Consider the following 27,308-nt stretch of genomic DNA (forward strand, 5'->3'; position numbering starts at 1 on the left):
ACCCGGCGCGGCCTGTGGCGGGGGACCTAGAATCTCACTGACAGCCTGAGGACATATTTTATCTGCCAGAGACGTCACGTGGTGCTCTGTTGACAATGCAAAAACCACGCCCCCTTGCTTAATCGTAATTTGAGTCCCTTTTGGGGCGTGGCTATGTCAGAAGCTGGAGTGGGTCCCGCCCCCACCAACATAACGTTCCGAGCGAAGGAAGGGGGGGTGACTTCCGTAAACATCTGACGTCAGCAGATGGACCGTACCATTTTGTCTGCTGGGGGTAATTATTGTATTTCTCCGGTGCCTCGATGCTGAAAAATAAAAGGAGTCCGTTTCAGTGAGTATTTTGTGTAACAAAACGGATGTGAAAGCGGGAGAAGGAAACGGTGACTTTTAGCAAGGCGTATTTTCTGTTGCTGTATATGATTGAGTTGAGACATTCCTTCCTCCCCCATGGGTGATCAGCTGTGAAACTGCTGTTCCAGAACAAAAACATCAGAGAGAGAGAGAGAGAGAGAGAGAAGCACTGCAATCCAACACACAGAGAGCAGAGAATAAAAACACCTTTATACAGGTATATGGGGGGGACGGGGGGCATTGTAATACAGGTGGTAAATCTGATCACCCCAGGTACATAGATACAACATCAGTACACATAAATATACAGAGAGCCAGGCTAAACAGCAGGACACATAAATATACAGAGAGCAAGACTAAACATCAGTACACAGAAATATACACAGAGCCAGGCTAAACATCAGTACACAAAAATATACACAGAGCCAGGCTAAACATCAGTACACAGAAATATACACAGAGCCAGGCTAAACATCAGTACACAGAAATATACACAGAGCCAGGCTAAACATCAGTACACAGAAATATACACAGAGCCAGGCTAAACATCAGTACACAGAAATATACAGAGAGCAAGGCTAAACATCAGTACACAGAAATATACAGAGAGCCAGGCTAAACATCAGTACACAGAAATATACAGAGAGCCAGGCTAAACATCAGTACACAGAAATATACAGAGAGCCAGGCTAAACATCAGTACACAGAAATATACAGAGAGCCAGGCTAAACATCAGTACACAGAAATATACAGAGAGCCAGGCTAAACATCAGTACACAGAAATATACAGAGAGCCAGGCTAAACATCAGTACACAGAAATATAGAGAGAGCCAGGCTAAACATCAGTACACAGAAATATAGAGAGAGCCAGGCTAAACATCAGTACACAGAAATATACACAGAGCCAGGCTAAACATCAGTACACAGAAATATACACAGAGCCAGGCTAAACATCAGTACACAGAAATATACAGAGAGCAAGGCTAAACATCAGTACACAGAAATATACAGAGAGCCAGGCTAAACATCAGTACACAGAAATATACAGAGAGCCAGGCTAAACATCAGTACACAGAAATATACAGAGAGCCAGGCTAAACATCAGTACACAGAAATATACAGAGAGCCAGGCTAAACATCAGTACACAGAAATATACAGAGAGCCAGGCTAAACATCAGTACACAGAAATATACAGAGAGCCAGGCTAAACATCAGTACACAGAAATATAGAGAGAGCCAGGCTAAACATCAGTACACAGAAATATAGAGAGAGCCAGGCTAAACATCAGTACACAGAAATATACAGAGAGCCAGGCTAAACATCAGTACACAGAAATATACAGAGAGCCAGGCTAAACATCAGTACACAGAAATATACAGAGAGCCAGGCTAAACATCAGTACACAGAAATATACAGAGAGCCAGGCTAAACATCAGTACACAGAAATATACAGAGAGCCAGGCTAAACATCAGTACACAGAAATATACAGAGAGCCAGGCTAAACATCAGTACACAGAAATATACAGAGAGCCAGGCTAAACATCAGTACACAGAAATATACAGAGAGCCAGGCTAAACATCAGTACACAGAAATATACAGAGAGCCAGGCTAAACATCAGTACACAGAAATATACACAGAGCCAGGCTAAACATCAGTACACAGAAATATACACAGAGCCAGGCTAAACATCAGTACACAGAAATATACACAGAGCCAGGCTAAACATCAGTACACAGAAATATACAGAGAGCCAGGCTAAACATCAGTACACAGAAATATACAGAGAGCCAGGCTAAACATCAGTACACAGAAATATACAGAGAGCCAGGCTAAACATCAGTACACAGAAATATACTGAGAGCAAGACTAAACATCAGTACACAGAAATATACTGAGAGCAAGACTAAACATCAGTACACAGAAATATACTGAGAGCAAGACTAAACATCAGTATACAGAAAGCAGAGGTACATATCGCTACACAGAAAATTAAAGAGAGATGGGGTAAATATCACTACACAAAAAATACAGAGAGCTGGGGTAAATATCAGTAGATAGAAGCATATGGAGAGCAGGGTTAAACATCAGTATACAGACATCTAAAAAAGAAAAGCTAAATATCAACAGGTAAACAAAGAGAAGAGCTAAACAGCAACATGCATACATAAACAAAGCACTGGGCAAAACATTAGCCAGTTCTACTCCGAGATCACTTGGTTAATATTGATACACTAGTACCCTGTGTTAAAGTCAAGGTCACTGTACTTAGTTTAGTTATCACTATTTAATAAAACACTAACCGATTCCAAGTAGAGAGTTAAAATAATTTTTGGACGAATTTGCAATAAACAGATATATAACATAAATGTGTGTTTCAGTATCATTTGATTTCGGTACCTGTTCGTAACTGGAGATAGAACAACATGGGATTTAAAAAAAAAAAAACATTTTGGACAGCCCTATACACTGAATCTAAATTCTGTATTGCAGTCGTTATCTGGATTAGATTAACACCAGGATCAGAACTTTTAATTACATGCACACGGTTTGAACTGCATGCAAACATCTGGATCCTGCACTCCAAACCTCTTTCCCAGCGCTTTTCATCTGGTCTGACCAATCGACAGGAAAGGTAAGAGAAAACCTGTTACTTGTTTCTTAAAGCCAAGTTTTTGCATCATAGAAAGAATAATTTAATCTCTCTGAGAATGTTTGTTTGTTTGTTTGTTTGTTTGTTTGTTTTTCCATCCTGCAACATTTTTACTTGGTATGCATTCTAACAGCTAATGCCTTAGAAATAAATGTCAGCATATTTAAATAGATAAATATACAGCATGGATATGTTTTGATTATGCTCTAGAAAATTATTTATTGTACCATTCTTCATAATGTCTTAATCCTGTATCCATGTTACAGATGAGCAGTGTTCCCTGTTTTATTTTAGTTTTCAGTAAGACCTGATGTCTGTAAATATCATGTTCCCAATGCAGGGTGACACCTTACCTTGTATGGTCTGGATTAATTGGCCAGCCCTACTTATTCAATGACCTTGGCTCCCAGCTGGTCTCTATGTCCTATCAACTTACATAGGATAGACAGCACGGAAGCCTTACGCTTTCTGTAAAGGACTTAACCGATATGTTTATCTGGTTTGCAGTGCAGGAATTTGTGAGACTAGTTCGACCCTCTAATTTGTGCATTCTATTAGTTTATTAACTAACTCTAATAAAGTTGGAGACTAAGGGGCAGATGTAGCAAGACATGCATGTGTCATTTTGGGTATAAAGTGCTAAATGTAAAGATGTATGCTATTATTTTCTATGGTGATGTCACCATATTTAGCAAACAGTACCTGCATTGCCATGATAAATCTCTTAAGTCAAAAACTTGTTAGGCTTAGACAGGTACTCTGATGGAGCAGAGTGCTAAATAAGAAGCAATCACCATGGAAACCAATAGAATATTTATAGACATGTTAACACTTTTCCAGAATAGCATAATTTTGTCTTGATAACATTGCATTTTTAAATCTCTTCATATACACCGACAGATCAGTGCATTTTAACGTTTTCTCAATAAAAAAAGAAAAAGACAAACTTTTTCCCCCCTTAATTTTAACTGATTCTTTCTTCTGCTAGCACTGTGAGATACACTATTTAGAAGATAGTGGGCCTAGATGTTTTCGTAGCTGCTGTAAACCCCACCTTTTTCGAGAGGACTAGGGTTTCACATCATGTCAAACAGATCATGGTGCAGCCAATAGAAACTCTTAGATTTCCATAGCTATTAAAAGCAGCCAGCGCTGGGGAAAACAAAAGGTTTCATTTCAGTTGTAGATTTGTAGCACAGCTGCCTTCAGATGTGGAGGAACAGAAGCGCTTTATAAAATAATGCATGAGATCAAGTTATGGAACATTGATCTGAGAATAGTTGCAGAAAGGCGTCAGATTCACAGCATCATCAACTAGCTTGAAATAAGTAAATTTTTCCATCAACAGTTTTCATTAGATTTGCAATTCTAATTGTTAAATTATATACATTTATGACTCACACATTTGCCAGTTTTATAGTGTACCAAGTAGCATTGTATTCAAATGCATGTCTGTTTGTTCTCCTATTTCGATTTACCATGTACAAATGCCATGAAATGTTCATGAGAAAAGTTGCCATGTACCACGTACAATTCAAATCCTGCAGGAGGGAAATCAGTTAATAAGGAAAGGGTTCCAAAATATCTACCTTGATTCCCATCCTGCAGCAAATAAATACTACTATATAGGGCATCACTTTGTCATATTAAAAAGTTGGTGTCAATAAAGCACACGCAAAAAACAAATAGGCACTTGTTCAGTATGTCATTAATTTTTATGTAACGCCAAAACAGTCAAGCTGATATAGCTGAGTTGGAGAATTGTTGTTCCAGTTTGGCTATTTTGGCCTAATCTTTAATTCTCTGTAATTTCAGGCATAGTGAAGAAGTGCAACTTGAGTGTTGTCTGACCTCACATCAACCAGGTTGCCAAGGAATCTTCTTGGCACACCATTATCATTACATATTTGTAATGGTATAATTCATTGATGCGTTGTTTTTTTTGTTTTGTTTTTTTAAAGCTTATCTGTCTTTGTCTGGGCACTCTGCACGATTTGCAAAGACTCCCAATGGTGACATTGACGCTGGGGGTTTGTTGGCCAGGGATAGGGGCAGACAAAGGGTGAGGTTTCTTACCTGAACCTTTCCCTTGCAGTCGCCGCCATCATCTTTTGTCTGCTCCTGGCACTTCAGCTGCTAGGAGCTGGGACGTCTAAACAGCATTATAAATCCCTGGGCAAAGCACTGCACTGTGGCCGTGCCTAGACAACCACTCACAAGAATGAATATTTAAATTATCGAAAAAATTAAGCTTATATTTATTGGTACCTTCGAAAAAATCAGTGTTCAAACATTAAAAAAACATGTTGTACAGCAGAGATTAATCCACACAAACATTTAGTAGTTAGCAGGGGGAGGCAACTGACATGGACTTTTAAAATTATTAGAAGAACTTTATTATAGCTTTGCGGTTTCAGGTAATTATATGTGTTGATTTTGTCTGGCTTATGTACAATTAGTATGTGTATATTGTTTTCATCAAGGACAAGATACACAACAGCAAGACCAAAACGTTTTAATAAGGAGGGTTTGAAGGTTCTAAATAAGTCTACCTGAATAATATACTGAAACGTTGATAAGCTTTTGGGGCCCGTATCGTTGTGGGGCCCCCGGGCAATTGCCAAGCTTGCCCATGCATTAAGCCACAGCCCTGGCCAGGAGCCTTTGTACCTGCTGTACGCTCATGCATGCAAGAGAACACAATGTTGACGTCTGTGAAAGATCCTGCGAGAACAAGGGGTCCACCAAATAAAGAGATCATTTCCCTGCAGCCAAAACTGACGACAGCTGGGGGAAATGACAATTAGGCGGAGGCTCCTCTCCGCCCAGTGTCAAGCTTTGTCAAGTGGAGGAAAAATACTGAGACAAAGTAATCTGTACTTTGTCCCTTTTAACTGGCTTGGAATTTCAGTGAATTTTAGTCAACCAGAGAATTTCATAAAGATTCTGTCCTTATGCAATACTCCTTTTGAAGTGGGTGTGATAATGCTGCTGTAAATAGAGAATAGCTTGTCTATTTACAGGAATGTGTTCACTAAACAGGCACAAAAGAATTATATTTATATTTTATTGTAGGCCAAAATATCCACATCTGAAAAGTATCTCCAGTTAGGCTAATGCAAAATGTAGGGAAAAAGTGCTAGTTTTTGGTAGATGGATATTCAACTTACTATAATTTTGTGTTAATTAAACAAATGGCTGTATTATCTGCATTATTGCAATGTATGGCTTTATGTGATTATATGTTGAATGTGAGTATTTGTAATGGAATTGCGCTCAAATTAAAGCTCATGTTTGTTAATTTGCAGAGTTTGGGGAAAAAATGCCATTCGGTAATGATAAAAGCAGCGGTAGCGATGGTCAACTGAGTGATTCTGACTCATCACGCCTGTCGGAAAGCATGAGCGACTCTCCAAGAGATAGCTTTACCAGTGATTCTTCAAGCAAGCATGCGTCCCCAGTCTGTTAGTCTGATTTGGCTTTCATTTCAAATCATGTCTATCTTGATAATTGCGATTCCAGATCGAGTCATATTGTTATGGCATCTTCATATGTGTTCAGTAGTACTAATTATACACAGCAATGGAATGTGCAGATGCTTAATTAGCATTCCAGTATTATGATTGCACGTGTAGGAAAGTCTTCTGGGATCGCACACAAGACTGGTCACAAACTTGTAGTAGCTTCAGGAAATGCCTCTTTAATACATATGTTAAAACTCGCAGTATAGTATCATGAATCAAATGTTTTGCAATGCATAGCTATCTAATGACGGGAAGCACTAATTTAAAGGCACCCAATAATCTCACTCCAGTTTTTATCAAACCATATTTTAGCAGCTTAGCCAAGCGATCACAGTCTATCATTGCTATTAAAATATGAATGATCTGTGCATCAGCAGCAGAAGGGCTTAGCTTTGGGTTCCAGGAGAGCCCAGTTCTTTTGTTTGTTTTTTTAATCATACTGCTCATACAGTTTGACAGAGACTCAAGGCACTGCACTCTAAAACCATTGCACAGTTACCACTGCAGTACACTGTAATGGTTACATTGCTTGAGGTGCCCATTTTAACAATATCTTTCAACAGTACTGGGTTTGGTGGGACAGTCTCAAATCTGTGATCCTGTCCAGCCTTCTCAGGTTTGCTCTCTGGCGTCCTGCATCAGGTGACGCAAGACAGCAAGTCCTCATAAGGTATAGCGATAGTACATCAATGGCCTCAGTGGGTGTGACCAACTCGTGTCCAGTCATCCTGGCACGCATTCACGTAAGGCTGACATACCTCCTTTTTCAGGATCACTTATCCTCTCCCCATCCCAGTGCCATACTTGTTGGGAGGAATGATTTCTAACTAGTAATGCTAGACTAATTTGTATATGAAGAATACATTTGAAAACCCACATTACCTATAATCTAGGTTTAAAATGTAAAGTCCTATGAAACTAGCCAGACCTTAAATGTTGCTCACCACTACAAGCTATATCTTATCCCCCGAGAATGAATTTCCTTTTTTATTTTTTATTTTTGTAGTGCAGCGACAAAAGCACAGACACGTATAGACATGTGAACTTGAAACAAAGAAGGGGTATCTGAGAAAGGATAATGTACATGTCAGCATATCTGCACAATTTTGTAAATTATAAAAATATTAATGAAGCTTAACCACATAATAAGAAGAAAAAAAACACAATGGCTTGTCTCAGATATAGTTCTACTTTTAGCTGTAAACCACCGAGTTAGACTAGCCTAAAAAGAAGCAAGTGAAACATGCACAGTAGTAAGATGGATAGGCAAGAAAGTTTAATATCATCGGACCCGCCAAGCTTGTAAAGCTGCTGTAATAAAAAATAGAGGTAAGTATCTTAGCCGCAATGTAAAAGCTGAAAAGGCAGTCTCAGGAGCTGCTCTGTAATGCAACCAGTCAGCATGGTAGTGAGGCCCCACTCACAGGAGGAGGAGTGAATTTCTACTTCCTAGTGATACGTGTAAATTTTGAGCCCTGCCTATAGCGTTTGCAACATACTTGTGTATAATTGTGTGTCTTTTTTAATTTGGTTAGTTTTGACCAACATCTATCCTCTTGTCTACTGCAGCAAGTCCTCCGAAAGCAGTGACCTTTGATGAAGTCATGGCGACCACAAGAAACATGTCTAATTTAATGCTGGCCCATGAAATTGTAACAAATGAAAATTTCCATTTGGATACCATCGATCCTCCAAAAAACAGGTATGTTTTGCAGTTTGGCACTTTTCTCTTTAAATTCTTTATTTTGTCGTGCACGAAAAATACAAAGAGGCAAAGCAATGCCAAAACAGCTATTGACATTTTTTAGGTCAACATTTAAAGACAATTGTTTGGCATATCTGAACATTGCACATTTTATGTTTTAAAGTAGTTTCAACAATGGTTAAACCAACACGTCAGTTGTAAGGTGAGTCAGACTAGGTACCGATTCAGGTTAACAGACTGACTTATAACATAACATTGCTAACAAATATCAAGAACATGCTAAGTGTTCTATGCTTTTTAGCTAATAAAATAAAAATATAACATGCTAGTAAGATATAACTGGCTTTTACTGCACAATGTTAAATTAGTGAAACATGCTTATGCAGGGTATGTCAGTGGATTCTCGGCGTTAAAACTGGGTACATATCCTGACAATTTAGTTTCGAGAGACATATGAACTTGCTAGGTAGATTCAGTGAAAATTTAAAGCAAATGGATTCAAAGCAAAAATTACAGGAGCCCACCATATGAAAAGTAAGCGAGGAGGAACAGGTGTCTTCGGGGCAGCCACTGTGAACCCTCCGCCTTCTCACCCAATCCCCAGTTTGATTAGAGACTGCTGGGCACTCAGACACCTCGAGGGTAGGCTTATGTCTCTTGGGAGCACGTACAGTGAGCCTTCAGCTGATGTCCCCGGATCCGTGCTAGTACTGGAGCCGCCATTTTAAGGAGTTGGGAGACTGAGTGTCCCTGATTTTTGGGCTTTTAGTAGGCTTCGCTCTGTGGTTGGTTCAGCATCAGGGCTTGAGAACTTGTCAGTGCCATGTTCTCTTGGTCTCTGCTGTGGAGACAAAGGTGCTTTGCTACTAGTCGGACTACCAGGAGGCCTCAAGGGCGACGTGGTTTGTGGTGATGTTTGAGAGCTGGTCGTCTGCTCAGATTGCTGTCTATTGTGGCCCAGAACCTCTGAAACAGGAGATCCAGTTGAGTCATGAGTGTGGCATTTTGGGGCTCGGCTGGGTCTCTGGCCGCGATCGCCGCCATCTTCGAAGCCACGCGGTCTTTCCGGGCAGAGCGGTCCCTGTTGCCAAGAGTGTCGGTGGGAGACCTGCTGGGACTGGGAAGACCCCCGCCGGTCCAGGGGGTAGCGGGGGGGGGGGAGTTCAGATGTCCGCTCCGAGTGTCAGGATGTGGCGTCTGGAGAGCGGCCAGCCCTCCGACACCTGACAGGCTTTAAGGCTGCAGCAAGTGAGGGGAGTGTAGTCCGGTTTAGGAAAGTGCAGAGTCCGGTGCTAACTGAGTCGCCAGATTCCCCACTATGCGATGAGTAACTTCTCGGAGCTGAAAACTTTAGTTTGACAGAAATATAGCTTATTTAGCAGGTGTTGCTCAGGAGTTCTGCTTGCCAGTCAGGCTCCGCCCCCTTTTCAATCTCTTTAATGAACATGTTTTACCTCTGGGCTTATGAGACAAGTGCAAGTTTGAAAAATTCATAGTGTAGTCCAGTCTAGCACTTTTCTAACAAAGAACTCTGACTCGTTGATCTCCTATCTTCATAACTGAAGACAAATTAAGTTTAGGTTTAAATCCACAGCATTTCATCCTATAACACTTCTTAGCATCCATTTTATTTCAACATTGATACTTGTCGAAAGTATATAGTGTTCTGTAATTGGAGGGGAGGCAATTTAAATGTTGTAAAAACCCCAAAAAGTTACCTGCGGGTAACTTTTCCTGTCCACATTTAAGTAACTTGAGGTTTTAGTACCACTCCAATGGCCATTAAAGTATAAGCTCACCTGCCACGTCAAGGCAAACCTCCTTGGCGAGTCCTACACAAAAATTCACCTTGCTTCTTTGAACTATGAAACAAAATCTCTAATGAGACAAGGAGGGGTATTTTTTAGACCCCTACATACATATTAACCCTTAATAGGGAACACATGGGGTGAGCGTCAGCACTATAACATGGCTGTGTAATACAAAAGCAAATACAAACATGCAGAATTAAAGGACCACTATGGTGCCAGTAAAACAAACTCGTTTTCCTGGCACTATAGGGTTTTTAGGTGTGTTGTCCCATCCCCCCCCCCCCTCCCTTTAGAGTCCTACTCCCGCTGCCTGAAGGGGTTAAACACTTACCTTTCTCCAGCGCCGCAAGAGCCGCGCGCGCGTTCAAACAGTCCATAGGAAAGCATTTCTCAATGCTTTCCTATGGACGTCCAGCGTCTTCTCACTGTGATTTTCACAGTGAGAATTGCCTCTAGCGGCTTTCAATGAAACAGCCACTAGAGGCTGGATTACCCCTAGTGTAAACATAACAGTTTCTCTATGTTTACACTAGGGTTATTCCAGCCTCTAGTGGCTGGATTCTCTGAAACTGCTATGTTTACAGCTGCAGGGTTAACACTAGATGGACCTGGCACCCAGACCACTTCATTGAGCTGAAGTGGTCTGGGTGACTATAGTGATCCTTTAAGTCCTGCACTCAAACAAATTTAAGTTTTGAAAGCAAAATCAAGAGAAACAGATATGAGATGTCAAAAATACTGAAACTCAGACTAAGAGAGAATGTGTTTTTTTTTTTGTTTTTTTTTAATGTGTATATATATCTATTAAAATCTGAAATTCCCTTGTGAATTCTTGGCCGGTCCCAGTGTAGTAAATAACTCCTGTAAAAAAAAAAACACAAACTCGATTCAAACCATCATTAAATATTACACCATCTGTAAGAAACCCATTCTATTACACAAAATATTTGTCCAATTATTTAACCCTTAGCTTGGTTTTATCACTGAATGATTACAGGGATGATACATAGCATTTTATTGTGCAACAGTTAAAAACGTGCATTTACCGCACCTCTGACTCCTTACTCAATTGTGAATACCAACCTGAGCTATTTCCGTACATTGAATTTGTCTGAATGAAGATCACATTAACTATTGCTTTGTAACTTGCTAGGAGTTTATTATAAGGCAGTATGTCATTTTAGCCAGATAAACAGGTAGCACAGCAAATCTAGGGGAGTAGAGGGATCAGACTCTGCTGAATGTCAGGCTTTGAAGCCTGCAATTCTTTTTTTCTGGAAGGCATACAAAAACCTTGTTTGATGTAACTCGCAGACAGTCCTGCTATTCTTGATGGCACAATGTTAAAAGTGGCCTTTCCAGTTTCTGAACAAAAAAAGCAACTTGTTTCTTTTTGTTTATACTGTAAATGCTAAAGATCTAGTTAAATAAGGGGGACTTGCTTAGCCAGTTTTTTTTCTTTTTTAACTGAATTATCAAACTCTTTGTTGTATGTGTAGAAAATGCTCACATGTTCATGTTTTAAGTTAGCAAGCACTTGACTTTAGCTTTTGATTTGCCTTTGTGTATTGAACATTTTCTCTATGTTCGTGTAATTCATAGTTATTCAAAATGTTTTTTTGGTCATAACTTATTTATTTAAATTGATACATGATAATTACTTATTTTCTTTAACTCCAACAGTTTAGAAGGAAAGGTAAAGCAGATTGTTCACAAAGCATTTTGGGATTGCTTGGAGTCAGAATTGAACGAAAATCCCCCCCAGTATGAACACGCAATCAAACTATTTGATGAAATTAAAGCGGTGAGTTACAGGACTTCGAGATATATATTTTTTGTTCCATCAAAAGACGTTTTTTTTTGTTTTGTTTTTTTTGTGTGTTTTTTTTTTTTCTTTTAAATGAAACATAAGCAGAATTAATTTCTTATTCAAAAATTGCGCAAATGAGCAGACTTTTATTATTATTTTTTTAAATCTAAAAGATTCATGTTTCATATAAATACATCTGAAACCACCGGGCCGCACCCTTGATAAGTTTCCTTGGGGCACTTTTACGTTGTGAAAAAACGTTCAGGAAAGGTTTGTGGGAGTTGTAGTCCTCTAACAAGCAAAAGCCTATATCATCACAGAACAATTCAGATAAACTCTAAATCTGTTTGCTGCTGTTCAGTCTTACAAAAGAGGCATATTTCAAATTTAAAAAAACCCATCGCCTACCTGCGAGGCAGGACTCCATGTAACCAACAGCGCAATATTATCTGCCGTCTTAGTTGTTGAGGATTTTTATCTTTACTGTTGTCACACTATTGATGATAGTATTTTTTATACTGTTATTCATTTTTATTGACCTGATGTCTTTTGTTTGTGTAACTCTTCTAGATTTTGCTTTCCTTCCTAACACCCGGTACAAACCGGTTGCGAACCCAAATCTGTGAAGTGTTAGATGTGGACCTTATAAGACAGCAAGCCGAGCATAACGCAGTGGATATTCCGAAGCTTGGAAGTTATATTATTAATATAATGTCTAAGTTATGTGCTCCGGTCCGAGACGAAGATATTAAAAAGTTGAAAGCAAGCGGTGACGTTGTACAAATGTTAAGGTTGGTATACAATTTCTCTTGCTATACAGTTTTACTTAGTATAGTAATTGCAGATTATCCTACCTTAGTGCAGTGATAATCCTAATTTTAGTAATGCCAGGAGGCAAATATTTTCCTTTCTTTCTTTATTGTCTTTCCATAGTGGCAAAGAAAAACACCAATTAGATCAACAAACACGATCCTCTTTCTTTGGTGGAACGTAGAATATAACAATTAACACTGAATTGTAACTTGAAATGTAGATCTTGCAAAACATCTAGTGTAGCTGGGGGTGTTTCTGGTGACATTACACTGAAACAGAGCAAAAACGATTTTGATAGAAATTGCACTTTAACTGTTTGCAGACATTAACAAAAAAAAAACGAAAAAAAAACAAACAATACCATATTAAGGCATATAGAATCAATCTGGTAATAATATCACAGATAATACATCATATCAGAAGCATTAGCATAACCTATTAATGTAGCGCTACAAACAGAACACATTCTATCACAGTATACTAGTAGTACAAAATTAAACCAAAGATACTACCAATGAACACCTGGGTGGGAGGGAAAATATTAGCTTCCTGTCATTACTAAAATTAGAAATACTGCACTAAAGCTAGGACATTCTGCAATTATACCACATGACAGGAGGCTTTATATTTTTCTATTTTAATGCTCTTACAACGATAAAGCACCATGAGGTGAAGCACAAAAGTAGAATGTCCGTTTTTGTGACTAGTTGGTCATCTGTATAATATCGACCAAGGAAACTCCCAAGTGGAGAGCCTGGACAGAATGAGCTCGGAAAGAAGAGTCAATATCCACGAGGGACAAAATCCAACATATCCAATGAGCAAAGGTGGCAACTGATACTTGTTTGTGTAGTTGGACATGAGAGAGGTGTGGTTGGTTGACCCATTTGAGAAGAACGAAGGGATCTAGTTACCGTAACATAATATTGAAGTACCCTAACCATGCAGACATTATTGTTGTCTAGAAAAAAGGGATAAAAAAGCATCAACAAGTATGACTTAGTATGGTGAAAAATAGAGAACGCAACCCTTGTTAGAGAAAATGGCATCAACATCAAATGCATGGACTTCAGACACACATCGAAATTACAATAGACAAAAGTGTAAATCTGATCAATACTTGCTGTGATCACCCTTTGCCTTCAAAACATCAGTTCTTCTAGGTACACTTGCACACAGTTTTGTAAGAAATTTGGCAGGTTCCAACATCTGTTAGAACTAACCACAGCCTCGATTGCTTCTGTCTTTATGCAAGCCCACACCAACACGATGATGTAGAGATAAGGGCTCTCAGAGGCCCGTCCTATCACCAGGTCTCCCTGTTGTTTTGTAGAGTTCTTAATGACTTGCATGTTTAGGGTTGTTGTCATTGCTGCTGAATAAACATGGGGACAATCAGATGCGCCCTGACGGTATTGCACGATAAATACGTATCTGCTTCCGTTCTATTATGATAAGTTGGAGCTCAAGGCCATAGAAAACAGGATGCTTCAGAGACTCTAATATTAAAGCACAAATCCTTTATGTAGAAAAATATGTTTCAAATGTTACATATGCATATACTTCTAGGAAAAAGATACACATCCAACCAATGTCTTATGGGGAAAAAATGAGTTTCCACATTAAACATTTCATATTTCCATGTTTAAGAGATACTGATTCAAAGGCAGGGCACAAGCGTAATGGGCTAGAAGAAGCTCACAGAGAAGAATACAAGTTTTTAAACCAAATATTGCTTTAAATTTATACATTTTCTTGGAAATAAGGAAGCACCGTGTGCAAGTTATTATTTATTTTATTACATGCTGAGCTGTTATTGTCTGGTACAATAATAGATATGTTTCTCTGATTCACTGTGATAAGCAGGGCCGGCGCCACCTGTAAGGCGACCTAGGCAGCCGCCTAGGGCGCCACTTACCAGGGGGCGCCGGATCCCTGTCCCCGCTGCGCCTCCTCATGCTGCACCGCCTGAGCGCTTTAGCAAGCCCCAGGCGGCGCAGCACTGCTGCATGGAGGGCGGCTGGGTTTGTGACCGGCAGGAGGGAAGCGCAGAGCGCTCCCTCCTGCCGGTCTCTCCATGTAGCGTGGCCGGGCGGCGCGGAACGCGGGACAGGAACCTTTGTTTCCTGTACCCGGCCGCCGGCGGAATGACAGGAAATGCCCACTCAGTGAGCATTTCCTGTCATTCCGCCGGCGGCCGGGTACAGGAAACAAAGGTTCCTGTCCCGCGTTCCGCGCCGCCCGGCCACGCTACATGGGCTTTTGGGGAGGGTAAGGACCACTAAGGGGGGGTGTATAAGGACCACTAAGGGGGGGTGTATAAGGACCACTAAGGGAGGGGGGGTATAAGGACCACTAAGGGAGGGGGGGGGTATAAGGACCACTAAGGGAGGGGGGGGTATAAGGACCACTAAGGGAGGGGGGGGGTATAAGGACCACTAAGGGAGGGGGGGTATAAGGACCACTAAGGGAGGGAGGGGGGTATAAGGACCACTGAGGGAGGGGGGGTATAAGGACCACTAAGGGTGGGGGGGGGTATAAGGACCACTAAGGGAGGGAGGGGGGGGGGGGTATAAGGACCACTAAGGGAGGGGGGTATAAGGACCACTAAGGGAGGGGGGGTATAAGGACCACTAAGGGAGGGGGGGGGGTATAAGGACCACTAAGGGTGGGGGGGGGGGTATAAGGACCACTAAGGGAGGGGGGGGGGGGGTATAAGGACCACTAAGGGAGGGGGGGTATAAGGACCACTAAGGGAGGGAGGGGGGTATAAGGACCACTAAGGGAGGGAGGGGGGGGTATAAGGACCACTAAGGGAGGGGGGGGTATAAGGACCACTAAGGGTGGGGGGGGGTATAAGGACCACTAAGGGCGGGAGGGAGGGTATAAGGACCACTAAGGGAGGGGGGTATAAGGACCACTAAGGGAGGGGGGGTATAAGGACCACTAAGGGAGGGGGGGGTATAAGGACCACTAAGGGTGGGGGGGGGGGTATAAGGACCACTAAGGGAGGGGGGGGTATAAGGACCACGGAGGGAGGGGGGTATAAGGACCACTAAGGGAGGGAGGGGGGGGTATAAGGACCACTAAGGGTGGGGGGGGGGTATAAGGACCACTAAGGGTGGGGGTGGGGGGGGTATAAGGACCACTAAGGGTGGGGGTGGGGGGGGTATAAGGACCACTAAGGGAGGGAGGGGGGGGGTATAAGGACCACTAAGGGAGGGGGGGTATAAGGACCACTAAGGGAGGGGGGGTATAAGGACCACTAAGGGAGGGGGGGTATAAGGACCACTAAGGGAGGGGGGGTGTATAAGGACCACTAAGGGTGGGGTGGGGGGTAAAAGGACCACTAAGGGTGGGGGGGGGGTATAAGGACCACTAAGGGGGGGGGGATAAGGACCACTATGGGAGGGGGGGATAAGGAGCACTATGGGAGGGGGGGGGGGATAAGGCGCACTATGGGAGGGAGGGGGGGATAAGGCGCACTATGGGAGGGAGGGGGGGATAAGGACCACTATGGGAGGGAGGGGGGATAAGGACCACTATGGGAGGGAGGGGGGGGTAAGGACCACTATGGGAGGGAGGGGGGATAAGGACCACTATGGGAGGGAGGGGGGATAAGGACCACTAGGGGAGGGGGGGATAAGGACCACTAGGGGAGGGGGGATAAGGACCACTAGGGGAGGGGGATAAGGACCACTATGGGAGGTTGGGGGGGGATAAGGACCACTAGGGGAGGGGGTGATAAGGACCACTAGGGGAGGGGGGATAAGGACTACTAAGGGGGGGGGAAGGACCACCAAAGGGGGGTAAGGAGGGAGGACTACTAAGGAGAGGGGAGGAGGGTGATTACCACTAAGGGGGTGGGGGGGAGTAGGGGAAGGTCTACTAAGGGGTTTGGGAGAGGGAGGACCACTAAGGGGTTTGGGAGAGGGAGGACCACTAAGGGGGGAGGGGGGAGTGAGAAGACCACCAAGGGGGACTGCAGAGGGACAGGGGGCCAAGGGAGAGCACTAAGTGACAGAAGGGGAGAACACGGAGGGACAGAAGGGAAGGGGAAATCAATAATTGAGGGGAGAGCACTATGATTTTTTTTTTTTAAAAGAAAGCTGTTCCCATCTCAGTCCCTATCCTACCCCACAAACCCTCTCTTTTACACTACACACATACACAATGCATCCCCCCCCACACACACACAGAAACATACAATGCATTCCTACTCACACACAGACACACCCAAAACACACAATTCATCCCTTACGTTCTCTTACATAATTAATGCACCCCTTACAGACACACACTGCATTCAATTACATACACAGAAACAAACCTTGCACCCTTTACACACACACACACACACACACACACAGAAACATACAATGCATTCCTTACACGCAAACACACACTACATCCCCTATAAACACACTACATCCCTTACACAAATTGCACACATAAAACATCCCCAACTCATGGATGGGCCATGTAGGTGGATTTATGGGTGGGCATTGTAGGCGTATGCCCCCTGGGGGCCCAGACCTTGAGCTGTGTAAGGGGCCCTAAAAAAATGGAGCTGCTTCCTGTTCGTTAATTGCTGTGAGCACTGTTAAAAACAGTCTCCAGAGAGTCTCTTCTACACCAGACCTGTGGAGCCAGACTGAGCCCATCATCAGCCTCTTGTCCTCATCTGGTGGTAAGTAGGCAATCCAATATATTATTAGTGCCACTAATCTCTAATTTACCTCACATTAAATGGATACTATAGTCACCAGAAGCACTACAGCATAATGTAGTGGTTCTGGTGTCTATAGCCTGTGCCTGTAGGCTTTTTAATGTAAACACACTGTCTTTTCAGATAAAAGACACTTTGTGAAGACTGGCGTTGGCCCATATGGCAGAGCATATGGGCGGGGCATTGTGATGTCACATGGTGGGCAGGACATATGGGGGGGGGCGGCAAAATTGTTTTTGCCTAGGGCGGCAAAAATCCTTGCACCGGCCCTGGTGATAAGTGTAACCTAGAAATGTGAGTCCATTTTGTATTTGGAGTTAAAAACATCTCTGTAAAGACCCGTCAGCAGGCTTGAACATTTCTTATTCTAAAACAATTTTAAACTGAGATATATTAACAAAGTTTGTGACAAGTCACATGCTATCAAGGTTTGTATTTCCTTTTTTTAAGTATAAGATTGCCAACAGATCCCAAATGTTGTTGTTAGGTTTTTGTTTTTCTTTCTCTAATTAAATTGCATTATACTTTCTGCATTTTAAAGAAATAAAACAATTTTCTGCATTATACTGTCATTTTTTTTATTTAAATTTTTTTTAACCTAAATTGTATTTTTATTTGTATTTCCATTCCACCAGTTTTTGTCTATTCTATACCTAATGTCACAGTACCTAATGACACCTTGTTGTTTTCTTTTAAGGGATGTTTTTCATGTTTTGGACCTCATGAAAATGGATATGGTTAACTATACTATCACCAACATAAGACCACAACTTCAGCGGCAGTTGGTAGAATATGAAAGAGTAAAGTTTCAGGAGATACTTGAAAAAACACCAGGTAATCCGATTGTTCCATAACTAATGTGTTATAAGATGTGTTCTAGAGCTTTTCTTTTCAGAGGCAATTCTCTTTCTGAAGGTGTGCTTTTAGTCCAATAATACCAAAGTCAAGTGAAAGGGAACACATTAAGCATATAATGTCTGCAGGCTGGACAAAGGACATATTCTGATCTTTCCATCTGTCCAACACCTGAATCCCATGCGTTTTCCATCTGTCCCATGTCTCCCAGCTACCTACACAGCTTGCTGGTGCTGAGGAGAGAGAGGGGCGTGATGGAACTATTGTAACTATTGTACAGCCTTTGGTGGTGCGGGAGGGAACACTACTGGATGCGAATTGCTCAGCACTCCCTGGTGCTAGATGGAGGGAGCACTACTGTATGTGAATTGCTCAGAACCCCCTTGTACTAGATGGAGGGAGCACTACTGGATGTGAATTGCTTAGCACTCCCTGCTGCTAGATGGAGGGAGCACTACTGGATGTGAATTGCTCAGAACCCCCTTGTACTAGATGGAGGGAGCACTACTGGATGTGAATTGCTTAGCACTCCCTGCTGCTAGATGGAGGGAGCACTACTGGATGTGAATTGCTCAGAACCCCCTTGTACTAGATGGAGGGAGCACTACTGGATGTGAATTGCTTAGCACTCCCTGCTGCTAGATGGAGGGAGCACTACTGGATGTGAATTGCTCAGAACCCCCTTGTGCTAGATGGAGGGAGCACTACTGGATGTGAATTGCGTAGCACTCCCTGCTGCTAGATGGAGGGAGCACTACTGGATGTGAATTGCTCAGAACCCCCTTGTGCTAGATGAAGGGAGCACTACTGGATGTGAATTGCTGAGCACTCCTTGGTGCTAGATGAAGGGAGCACTACTGGATGTGAATTGCTCAGCACTCCCTGTTGCTAGATGGAGGGAGCACTACTGGATGTGAATTGCTGAGCACTCCTTGGTGCTAGATGGAGGGAGCACTACTGGATGTGAATTGCTCAGCACTCCTCGGTGCTAGATGGAGGGAGCACTACTGGATGTGAATTGCTCAGCACTACCTGCTGCTAGATGGAGGGAGCACTACTGGATGTGAATTGCTTAGCACTTCCTGGTAGTGAAAGGAGGGAATTCCACTGATTGAGAATTGCTCACCACTACCTTGTAATGGAGGTAGAGAGCCACACTGTGTGAGAATTGCACAGGACACACTTGTGCTTGGAAGCAGAAGGCAACAATGGCTTTAACTCTCTTATCCTGTAGGGATAACAGCCACATACCCCCAATGTTCATTTGTTTTCAGATGAAATTCGGATATTCTTTTTGTTTCGGAATTTCATTCGGACAAATAAATTTCCGATCCATGCGCCAACTAAATTTTGCTCTGTTAAGCAGATAACTCCCTAAATTGGTACACTTGTGGGATTGCTTTATTAAAGGGTAACCAATTAGGGAGCTGTTTAGTAGATAGCTCCCTAATCCTTGTGGGATTGCCATGCGTAAACAAAAAAGGAGCTATCTGCTAAACTGAAATATCAGAATTACAATTGCTTTTGTATGTAAATGCTTAATTTTGCTTCAATAAAGCGGAAAGATTTTTAAAAATTATGTTATGAATTATAATTAAAACCAAACACAACGATAATTCTCTCCCTTTAGATGCTCTCAATCAGACAACAGAGTGGATTAAGGAATCTCTTAAAGATGCTCTAGAAAAAACATCCCAACAAACTGCTTCTGGCGCTAATGGGGTATCAGTGAATCATTTAAGTCCAACTCTGGTGCTAAACAGTGGCTACTTGAAACTTCTACAGGAGGAATATCACAGCGCTATACCAGAGGTAATTGAAAAACTGGGTGATGGAGACAGTGGATGTGTGGGGTTGTCCCTTTACAAAGATTTTGTAAAACAAACCTTTCTGTACTTCAGATGTTTACACAGCATTGCCTGGCATGCAAAAATATAATGATTTCACAATATTGAGATTTAATATCCAGGAGGCGATATTAAGTAGGCCTCGCATTGTTGCATGTATAAGCTCTGGGGTTTATTCTGTAAACCATGAAAGTGCCATAAACTGCAACATGTTGGCGTAGTTGGAAAATATTATTTTATCCTGAATTTTGCAGGTTCGAAATCTATGCATCGCAACTAACTAGTGAGGAAGTCTCCAGATTTTACCCGTGTGTGTGTGTGTGTGTGTGTATATATATATATGTATATGTATTTTATTTGTATTTTTTTTATTCACTCAAGTAGTATTCACACAGAACACACAAAATATGTATTCCATTTCTCAAGATTATTCACTAAAGTGACAATTCCAAATTTAAAACCAAATTGGAAGCATAGCTGCCCTGGAGTATCCACTTTGAATTCCAAACCATTCTCACATTAGTGAATAACTCTGTCAATGTAGTATTACGAATAAATGGTAATTTCAGTGGCAACTAAAGTTACAAGACCACATCTCATTCACATTTTTGCTTTCATTTCACATTTATATTTGCCTTTTTTCTTTCTTCTTTCTTTCCAGACGCTTATTACAGATGACTCGCGTATTCAGGAGTTGAAGCTGAAACTCTTGCAGGTTAAGCTTACCGCCTGCATTTGCCTCATTACCCAGAATGCAATGGGGCCTTACTGCACAAACGGATTGACTGACACCATAAAAGAAATTACAAAGGTTCTTCTGCAGGGAATGAACAGCAAGTGAGTTGCAACTTTCAATTGGGAATAGGGAAAAATAAATGTCTCTCTTTAATGTTGTAAACATCTCCTTGGCATTCCTCTATAACACTTAGCTTGACATTGCCTCCTCCTATCTAATCAGGAAACTGATCTATAATGAGTGTGGTACCTTTCATTTGTTATCTTTGTCAGAAAGTGATCTATAAACTCACAGTGCACCGTTATCACCTTGTTATCTGGGTAAGATACTGATCCATAAAAGAATGGCACATTCAGCGCCTTCGCTTCTGCTCCTTAGTGTCTAGGCAGGAAAACCGACCAATAAAAATGTGGCGTCTTCCCCTTAGGTTAGGGATCTGGTTTTTATTTTTGTTAGTTTTCAGAATTTTTTTTTATTTTAGCAATGCATAGTTTAACAGACAGGTTGACTCAAACATTTCACAAGAGTATACTCGTCAATACAAAATGTTAGAAAAGAAGGAAATGTCGATGGTACCGCACTAAGGATCTTTTATTTTTATTTATTTTTCTACTAAGTATGTTCTGTCTCTGCTGATGTGTCTGTTATTGGTCAATCACTGTAGGCTAGATTATTAAAATTCATACTTAGTACTAGCTTAGCCCATATGAGTGTAATGGGAGCACACTGGAACAAATTTTTTTTTTTTTTACGATACAAGTGCAGCCAAGGAGTGTACGTCAGTCACTGTTTGTGAGTTTCTAGCTAGTTAGTTGATTAGTGATTTTGCCAAGATGGAAAATTGACATCACTCTATCTATTGTAGCCAGCGTTGTGCTACACATGTGTTAGCACACTGCGCATTGACTGTCGGTGATAAGACCCTTTAGTTAAAATGTGTATCGTAAGTGCAGAGTTAGAAGAAATGGTCTGTTCTGTATTATTCGTTGTGCTGATGTGTCCATTATCAATTCTGTTTTCAGGACATTTAATTTGAAGGAGACACTGGATGCATTAAGTATTAAGGTCTGCACAGAGATGAATAAATCATTGACGGGGAGAGAGTTATCCCCACTCAGTACAGAGGCACAGTCTTTCTTGGTTGGACAGATCTGCAGCATCACTGAAAAAGATCATCCCATCTGCAACTTAATTGGTAATACATTACATACATTTCTGTCTTTCATAGCATTAATGAGCATTTTTAAAAACTTATTTCAGCCAATCCATGGCTGGCAGTTGTAACCGTAACCATTCTGACCCTTCCAATGCTCCCTATGCCTGCCCTCTAATGCCATGCCAGCGTTAAATGTTGCACAACCTAATACAGATGTGACCGTTAGCAATGCATGACGGGGAGTGCCTATTAGTAGTCAAAACCACTAGCCAGGAATGACTGCTGTAATTAAAAACAAAATTCATCATGTTTACATTGTGTAGCTACTTGCCAATGCTATGTATAGATGGAAGAAATAACTAATTAATTTCTGGCACTCTTACTTGGCAGATTCCTTTTAAACTATATTTCTTGCCCTCAAACCTGCATTCATGGCTTAGTGATAGAGCTCAAATAGTCACTGTTTCCTCCTAGACCTTTTCTGAATCAAATGCTCCATGGCGATCCAAAAACCCAAGCGCTGTATAGCTTACCACAATGTCCTTTAATCAGTAAGGTGAAATCAGAGCCACATACCAGAATGTGTAATGTGGGAAACATCTAGTTGGAGAAAGGGTAGCATACCTGGAAGAGTCTCCACTTGAAAATAATAAGGGTTGTAGCTCAGTAAAGGATGTTTTATGCTGCTTGTAAAATGTAGAAAGGCCTGCCTTAAGAATATATCTGGATAGTCAGTCTGCACTGTGATAGCAGGAAAAATAATTACCCGCTGTCACCATTTATGTTCCTTTGAATATATGAAGCAAGTCTAATCCTGTCAAAAACACCTTTATTACATGGAAATTGGCTCCACTGCCCAAATACAAAATAAATAAAAAATCACTGTTAAGTAAAACTACACTTAATTCAAAATGAAATGCATTTAATTATACATTTAATTATAATTTTTTTCATTTGGAGTTATATATAAAACAGCTTGCAAAACCTGCTGTTTTCCTGTCTGCATCCCCTTCTTCCCCATTCCAGACTTTCTGTAGGTGTCAAATCACAGACTTACCTATGCAGCTCAATGATAAGTATTTGCTAGGCAAGCAGGAAGTAACAGGTCTTGTTCTCTGCTTGAAAGCCAGGAGGGTGTAACAAAGTTAATTTCTACTGAAATCTGCAAAATGAAAAAAGTAGGACACACTCTTCACACATAAAGCATTTCAATAAGCTAAAGTGCTTTATGGATCTGGGGTGTCCCTTTAATAATTCCTCTGTGTAAACCAGGGTGACTAAAAGGTAAATCCCCAGATGTTATAGAACTACAACTCTCATAATGCTTTGCATGCCTTTTGAATGCCTTTTAGAATGGCAAAGCATCATGGAAGCTGTAGTTTGAAAACATCTGGGGATCTACCTTTTAGGCACCCCTGGTGTAAACCATCAATGCATTTCCAAATTTTAAAGCACTGTATTGGGTTTCCATTTATAGAACTTATTTTCATTTACAGAGTAATTTAACTACTTCTTTGCATAGTCGACTGTCTAATTATTATTATTTTCTTTTCTTTTTTGTAGAAAAGCGGATCAATGAGTATTTAAACATATTCCTTTGTCTTCCTTATCCATACAAGCGTGTCCCTAAAATTCCTGGAGGTCTCACGTCTGTTGGTCAAGAGTTAGAATTTATAGCAGTTCATTACGCCAACATTGTGAATCTTAACAAACAAGTGTATGGACCATTTTATGCTGGTATCTTCCGGAAGCTGCTTTTTAGTGATGCACCAGAGGCAAAGCCTGAAACCGTGTCATAATAATTTTTCACAAGTTCCAATTAATAAATTACTGCACATAATTTTGTAAATATATGTATCTTAACCAATTGCCTATTTGAAAAAGGCAATAAGAGAAATGACCTTTATGAATTAAAAGTTTAGCTCTACCCAGATGAGTAGAGTTGAATTTGTTTAAATTGTGCCCATAGGCACAAAGATATATAGACTGAAAGACGATGTCACTGGGTGATGCCATTTCTGCTTCTGGGTTTTTATAGAATACAGTGACCTGCTCTTGTTTTTCTGTAGAGCATTCAGACTGGGGTAGTCAGTCTGCTGCTCTCCAGACGTTCTACAACTTCCATAATTGTTAGGAAGTTAAATATTCACAAGTTGCCAGTTCACTTATCCCAGTTTTAGACTATTTTGTTCTTTTATCCCACGGATAATGAATGAAGACAATTTCACTGTATAGTTTTTTTTAAAGCTTAAAGGGACACTCCAGGCATCAATACAACATTGATGATTTTAATAGGTTTTGACCACATTAAAGGAAAACTGTAGCGTTGGGAATACAAAAATGTACTCCTAACACTATAGTGTTCAGCTAATTAATTATGCATCTACGCTGGTCTCTGCACTGTTGTCCTGCGTTCTTGGCTGAGATTAGGAGTCTTGGTGTTCTGAGCAAATCCAGTCATTCTCCTAGGGAAACATTGAAGAATAGTACGCATGTGCAATAAATTGCAAGTCTGCACCAGTCAGCGTTCCATAGAAGCGAATGCATCTCTATGGGGAGCATTCAGCGTCTCCATACAGAGCGTGGAAGTCCTGCAAAGAGTATAGGACCCCATCAAGGAAGTGCCTCTCGTGGCTGTCCAAGTGACAGCCGCAAGAGGTGAACTTAGGAAGAAATGTAAACTCTGCCTTTTCTCTGTAAAGGCAGCATTTACACTGCTGACCCTTCAGGGACCGACTATATGCCCCAGAACCTCTACATTAAGTTGTAGTGGTTCTGGTGACTAGTGTCCCTATAATATGCTGTATTGTTTTTCATGTTCAATATTTTTGGGTGAATACACAAAAGGATGAATGTTTTGCAGCATGCTGCTCCAGAAGCCTACACACAACTCTACCCTAAACAGCACTGAGTGAGTTGACTTTAATTTCAATTGGCTGCCCACAGTCGGAGAAACTACAGATAATGATATCCTTACTATATGTCTCCCTGGGTGTCCTCTCCTAATGCAGGTTGCTTGTAGATCAGATCATTCAGTACTGTCAGTGACTGAGCTGTCTGCATACATTTGATCAGGAAGTATTTTTCTATAGTAAAGGTGGTGTGGCTAAAGAGGCAGGCTTCTTGCTCCGCATTTATTTTTTTGTGCAAAAACTATAAAGATTTGGGCATGTAAAAAATAAATCCAGCATATTAATGATCCAAAACCTATGAATACTTTCAAGTTTTATTGATGCCCGTAAAGTCCTTTTAAATGTAGAAGTGTTTGTTTAGCATTTTGAAATGAGCTCACTCGAGCTCATTCCTATTACATAAAATATCAAAACACATGATTTTTTGGCATTATATGGACTTTAAAGAATAATGTAAAATTATTTTATTATATATTTTTTTTCATTGTAACTATACTAGTAGATGGTTATATCTAACTAGGCATTTCCTAGTTTAACGTTACAAAAAACAACATTGTAATCCTCTTCCATGCAAAAAAGCAGACAAAGTGTCTGAACTTCTGCCATCTTTTCTTTTGGTATTATTAGAAGACAATATCCACATATTAACAGTTTTGTTTTGTTATTTTTAGCATTGAACATATATACACATGCATTTCTGCAGGTTGATGATCTATCCATACTCAATAATCCGCTTTCTGAAACTAAACCAGTTTTGTTTGTGTTAACTTGCATGTGTAGCAGTTACGTGTTCTCTTTATGTGTATTCTCTAGGTCCATTTTGTGTTACAGCTTTACTGATATTTGTGCAACACCATAGCTAAATAAAGTTTTTATATATGGGTTCTGCTTTTTTTCCCTTCACTTTTGAGCGTTTTATATGTTTAAATTTACTTTGTATGCCTTGCCCGCCAATGCAATAGCTTGTAATTACATTTAAATCAAAGAGGCCGTACATGCAGGATTAATCGCATTTAAAACTTGCCTACATTTGTGCAGCATTTCTCCTACATTTGTGCAGAAGCCTCAGCTCACATAAATGTGCTCGGAAAACCATGGGGTGATGAAGTCGCCTTGGCGGTAGAGGTTCTATAGAGGTAAATGTGCTTTATACTTACCCATGCTGCACTGCTAGCCCCGGTAAGAGTTTTGATAATTCTTTAACCAGCCTGCTCTGAAGTCCTCATGTTTTGGTGACAATGCAGTTTTCTCAGGATCTTGTTAGCAAAGGTAGATGATATGGTTCTGAATTACCAACGCACCAAGTCATCATTTTTTTTTTTTTGCTTATGACAGATCCTTTTATAGACCTGTCTTAAGACCTCTTGATGTTCAGTGATATCTATATTTACCATCAGGAAATATCTGCAGGCCTTACCTTAGCTTTGTAGGATTCTGTATTTTAATCAGTATTTTATGTTCTGCACATCACTCACCTTTTCTAGACAATTCCCACTGCTTCCTCATTTTCTGTATTGATGGATTTGTTTTGCTGGTGGTCTCTCATATGTAACGTTAGTGTTTTCTTTTATATTGTATTTTAAATCCTAAATAGCACACAGAAAAAGTAAGTGTTAATACTTTGTTACATGCTTTTTAATTCTTCTTTATATTTTAGGTTGAATTCTTATTATCAAACTTTCATTGCATGTTTAAAAAAGATTTGTGGTGCATCCTTTATATGCCTGTCTTTATTTTTTATGGGTTTAAATAATTTTAATTAAGCTGCACAAGTTATTTGTTGTCATCTACATATATTTTAGCAGCATGCGTGTGATCATATCTTGTTACATACGTGATGTTATTCAGCAGAACCTTGGAAATCCTTGTGTTTCCTTTGTGGTCAAGTCCAAGCGAGTGTAGATTGTAATTGCAAGATGCCTTGGTATCTTGAACAATATAGGTCACGGTCATCTGCTATGTCCGAGGTGGTCACTGCGATCTTATATTGATTATAAAAGTCCAGATTGTAAGTGAGACTCGTGAGTCCATTGACCAATCAGGCTGATCATTGCTGCAAGACTGTAGAATTAGGTCAATGTATACTTTTACATTTTAACAGCATTTTTATAGATTATCGTGTATAACCATCACATTGCTGTGTTTATGATTTGTCAGACATACAAATCTATGTACTATAAAGGGTGTCCTTAAAGAATTTCAAAATACTTCTGGTGCTGTTAAACTTTTTTGACTGAAAAAAAAAAAGATGTCTGCTCTGGTACAAACCATGTTGATCTCAAGAGAGGCACATTTTTGTTTTTTAATTAAAAAAAGTTTTTCAAAGAAAGGCTATACATTTGGTAGTTTTTGTATGTCAACCATCTTTACTAATGCAATAAAAAATATATATGTCTATTCAA

At 40.6% G+C, this 27,308-nt stretch overlaps 1 protein-coding gene across 2 annotated transcripts; it reads left to right on the plus strand.

Annotated features, from left to right (window-relative positions):
• Positions 1 to 245: 245 nt before the first annotated feature.
• Positions 246 to 27,308, plus strand: TCP11L2 (t-complex 11 like 2). 2 transcript variants are annotated; one of them, XM_063447236.1, is made up of 11 exons: positions 247 to 568; positions 2,849 to 2,990; positions 6,317 to 6,472; positions 8,102 to 8,234; positions 11,732 to 11,852; positions 12,429 to 12,649; positions 18,098 to 18,234; positions 19,886 to 20,067; positions 20,764 to 20,939; positions 21,861 to 22,033; positions 23,558 to 27,308. In XM_063447236.1, exons 3-11 carry the CDS (start codon positions 6,331 to 6,333, stop codon positions 23,791 to 23,793), a joined length of 1,521 nt encoding a protein of 506 aa, XP_063303306.1. In that variant the 5' UTR covers positions 247 to 568; positions 2,849 to 2,990; positions 6,317 to 6,330; the 3' UTR covers positions 23,794 to 27,308. The 2 variants fall into 2 exon arrangements, with proteins under 2 accessions (XP_063303308.1, XP_063303306.1); XM_063447238.1 differs by lacking the exon at positions 6,317 to 6,472 and having other exon boundaries at positions 246 to 568.

The sequence above is a fragment of the Pelobates fuscus genome, chromosome 3 (genome assembly GCF_036172605.1).
Source record: "Pelobates fuscus isolate aPelFus1 chromosome 3, aPelFus1.pri, whole genome shotgun sequence".
Classification (NCBI taxonomy): Eukaryota; Metazoa; Chordata; class Amphibia; order Anura; family Pelobatidae; genus Pelobates; species Pelobates fuscus.